At 49.3% G+C, this 2,752-nt stretch overlaps 1 protein-coding gene across 1 annotated transcript; it reads right to left on the reverse strand.

Moving 5' to 3' along the window:
- Positions 1-615: 615 nt before the first annotated feature.
- Positions 616-1,190, reverse strand: LOC144142056 (uncharacterized). The gene has a single exon (XM_077673486.1). It carries the CDS (start codon positions 1,188-1,190, stop codon positions 630-632), a length of 561 nt encoding a protein of 186 aa, XP_077529612.1. The 3' UTR covers positions 616-629.
- Between the last annotated feature and the right edge of the window lie 1,562 nt (positions 1,191-2,752).

Here is a 2,752-nt window from a genome sequence, read left to right on the forward strand (position 1 = left end):
ATGAACGCCCTCCGCATCCCCACAAACGCACAAATGCATGCGCTTTTCCCCCATATGTGGAGTTTGCCTCACTCATGCCTGTATCGTAAAAAGCGTGTTCGCACCAGGCCAAGGGTCTGTTGATTCTGGCCTGTGCCCTCTGCCCGCAAGCAGTCGGTGCTTATGGCAACAGCACGCCAACGAGAACTCGCTAGCGCGGCAGTGCCAGGCTGCGCGAATTCTGCAGACTAGTTCGTAGAGGAGTGAATGTTGCGGCCCCATAAAAGGTGAATTCAGTATAGAAAACATTGGCGAAAAGCAAAAAAGTTACCTTATAGAAAACAAAAGAAAGAAAAGATTGTACCCGCGGGGATTCGAACTTCTGCGGGCAAAAAACTTCCGACGATGAACCTAGCGCTCCTAACCACACGGCCACGGGCCTAAGCGCTGCCAGTGATGGAAATATATGGTATATAGTGTACAGTCAAACCTCGTTATATCGAGCAGTGCGCGAACCGTGAAATAGTTCGATATAACAGAAATTCGATATATAAAATTTGATCAAAAACGCGTCAAAATGCAGCACGATTCAATCACTAAAAAGGCAACGACAAGAATGACTACTAACATGAAGCGTTAAAGTGAACTATTTATTCCCAGGGGAAAAAAAACTGCAGCAGCTTTGACTGTTTCTTCGAGTTGACTGCATGTCGTACCACAGCCTGCTCCATGGTTTCCAAAGAGTCCACAAACGCGAGACCACTACCTTCCATTCCGCCGAAGTAGCGGCGTAAAAGTTCCACAGCGGCCACAGCTTCGCCCGCAGTTGGGAGCGGAGCGGGGTCCTCGGTGGTCGAAGGGCCAGGTTCGCCATCCACCACCTCTGAAGTCAGCTCGCAGGTGACCTTTGCGGCGATTTCCACGTCGGTTAGTTCAGCCGTGGTCCCCGTTTCGTCATCGCCGACGAAATCGTTGATGATCATGCTCTCCGACACAGAACCCACAAAACGTGAGAACTCGCTCAACGTCTCTTCGAGCGCAGGTTCTTCGAAATCCTCAGACGTTTCATCTTCCTCGGACGATTCCTCGGCACCGACGACGAACCGAGCGTGCCTAAAGCAGTTGGCGATCGTCTCCTGCTTTACGTCATCCCAAGCACATTTGAGCATTTGAATGGCAGTTAAGAGGTCGATCTTGAGGTCTTGGCCCATTCGCAGCTTGAGGAGCAACTGAGTGCTACCGGCGCCTCAAGCATGTGTTGGAGTCGCAAACGCCTGCTGCGCCACCGCTATTCTCCCCTGCGTTGCGGGAAAGCCTGCCGCCTGTCCCCGGAGCACGCGCTTTCGGCTGGCGCTCAGTTCGATATATCCATTTCTTAACCGACTGAGTTCGATACAGAAAATTAAAAATGCATGTAATTCTTTTAAAAAACTGACAATGGTTCGATATAAGCAATAATCCGATATACCCGTGTTCGATATAACGAGGTTCGACTGTATAACCAGTTTACACTTTTATTTAGTTTTAGTATTTCAAGCAGCTTAGGTGACTATTTGTTGTATTGCGCTCGTGCAGTAAGCGTCCCCTAAGTTTTCACAATAGCTCACGTCTAGCAATTGCAATTCTTAGACGGAAAAGCGTTCGCAGATGCGTAGTCGTGCCGCTGACCACTGTGCTTGTTCGCCAAGCGCAAAAACGTGCTTCCCGCACCCTAGTTTACACTGTACGGTAAGAATATTAGTTGATTTTATTTCCTTAGTACCTGTATTGACTTCGCTGACTCTTCTACCCCTTCAAGAGGCCTTATATTTTCCTACTAGCGTACCAGTCAGCGAAGCATCACATGTGCGCTTGTGCAGCGCTTGTGTGAAGCGACCTTGACTTGGAGCTAGATACAGAGTACAAACTAACGAAGTAAAGAAAGGCACATTCTTCCATTCACAAACGTGTTGTGGCTTAGTTTCAACTGATCGAGCGAATTGCCATGAACCGTCGGCGGCCGGCGGACTCGGTCGCGGAAAGGTCGGCGAGCCGTGCAGTAGCGCAGCCAATTGCCACTCCTCTCCTGCTGACGTCACGCGAAAACGCCAAAAAAAAATGGGCGAGAGTGCAGAGAGGAGGACAGCATTTTCGAATTGATTTTTCTACTAAATAAATTCGCGTAAACGCGCTCAGAGTGGTCGAAACAGGGCCTAGGGACTCCGGACTACAATTTGCGCTCGTAATCCCGCATTGTTTACAAATCACTTCAGTGTCCCTTTAAGCTCAACTGCCCGCAGTGGGGCCTCTTTATGTTTTCTTTCATTCTAGAATGAGGCGCATTTCACTTGGCAAACAGATGTCATAGAGTTCGCTGTGCTAGACGTTTCAGACTTTATCGTAGCAGACCAAAAATGTATGGTATAGAGAAACGTGCGCATTGGGCAATGGTGCTGGCGTTGGTGGTGCCAGAAATGTCCTTTCATTATTATGGTCGTTATGCATATCCGAATAGTTGTTCCTTAAATCTCGGTACTTTTCCTTCCACGTGTTACGGTAAGTGAGGGGCTTGGGCAATCGCGGTAGCTACCAACACATTGCCGCAATACGGTTGCAGGTGTTGCAGTTAGGATGCTCGAGTTGCTCTTGTAGGCTTCCAGGGGGGGCAATTACTTGGCGCAGTTTTAACTGCGAATGCACTTTATAAGCGACCCCAAAACCTTCCACCGCCGGCGGCGGCGGCGGCGGCGTCCGCAGTCCTCCTCTCTATATATAAAAAAAAACAGCATCCGGC

This window comes from Haemaphysalis longicornis, unplaced genomic scaffold (assembly GCF_048455015.1).
Source record: "Haemaphysalis longicornis isolate Haplotype H1 unplaced genomic scaffold, Haemaphysalis longicornis Haplotype H1 scaffold_6, whole genome shotgun sequence".
NCBI classification, from domain to species: Eukaryota; Metazoa; Arthropoda; class Arachnida; order Ixodida; family Ixodidae; genus Haemaphysalis; species Haemaphysalis longicornis.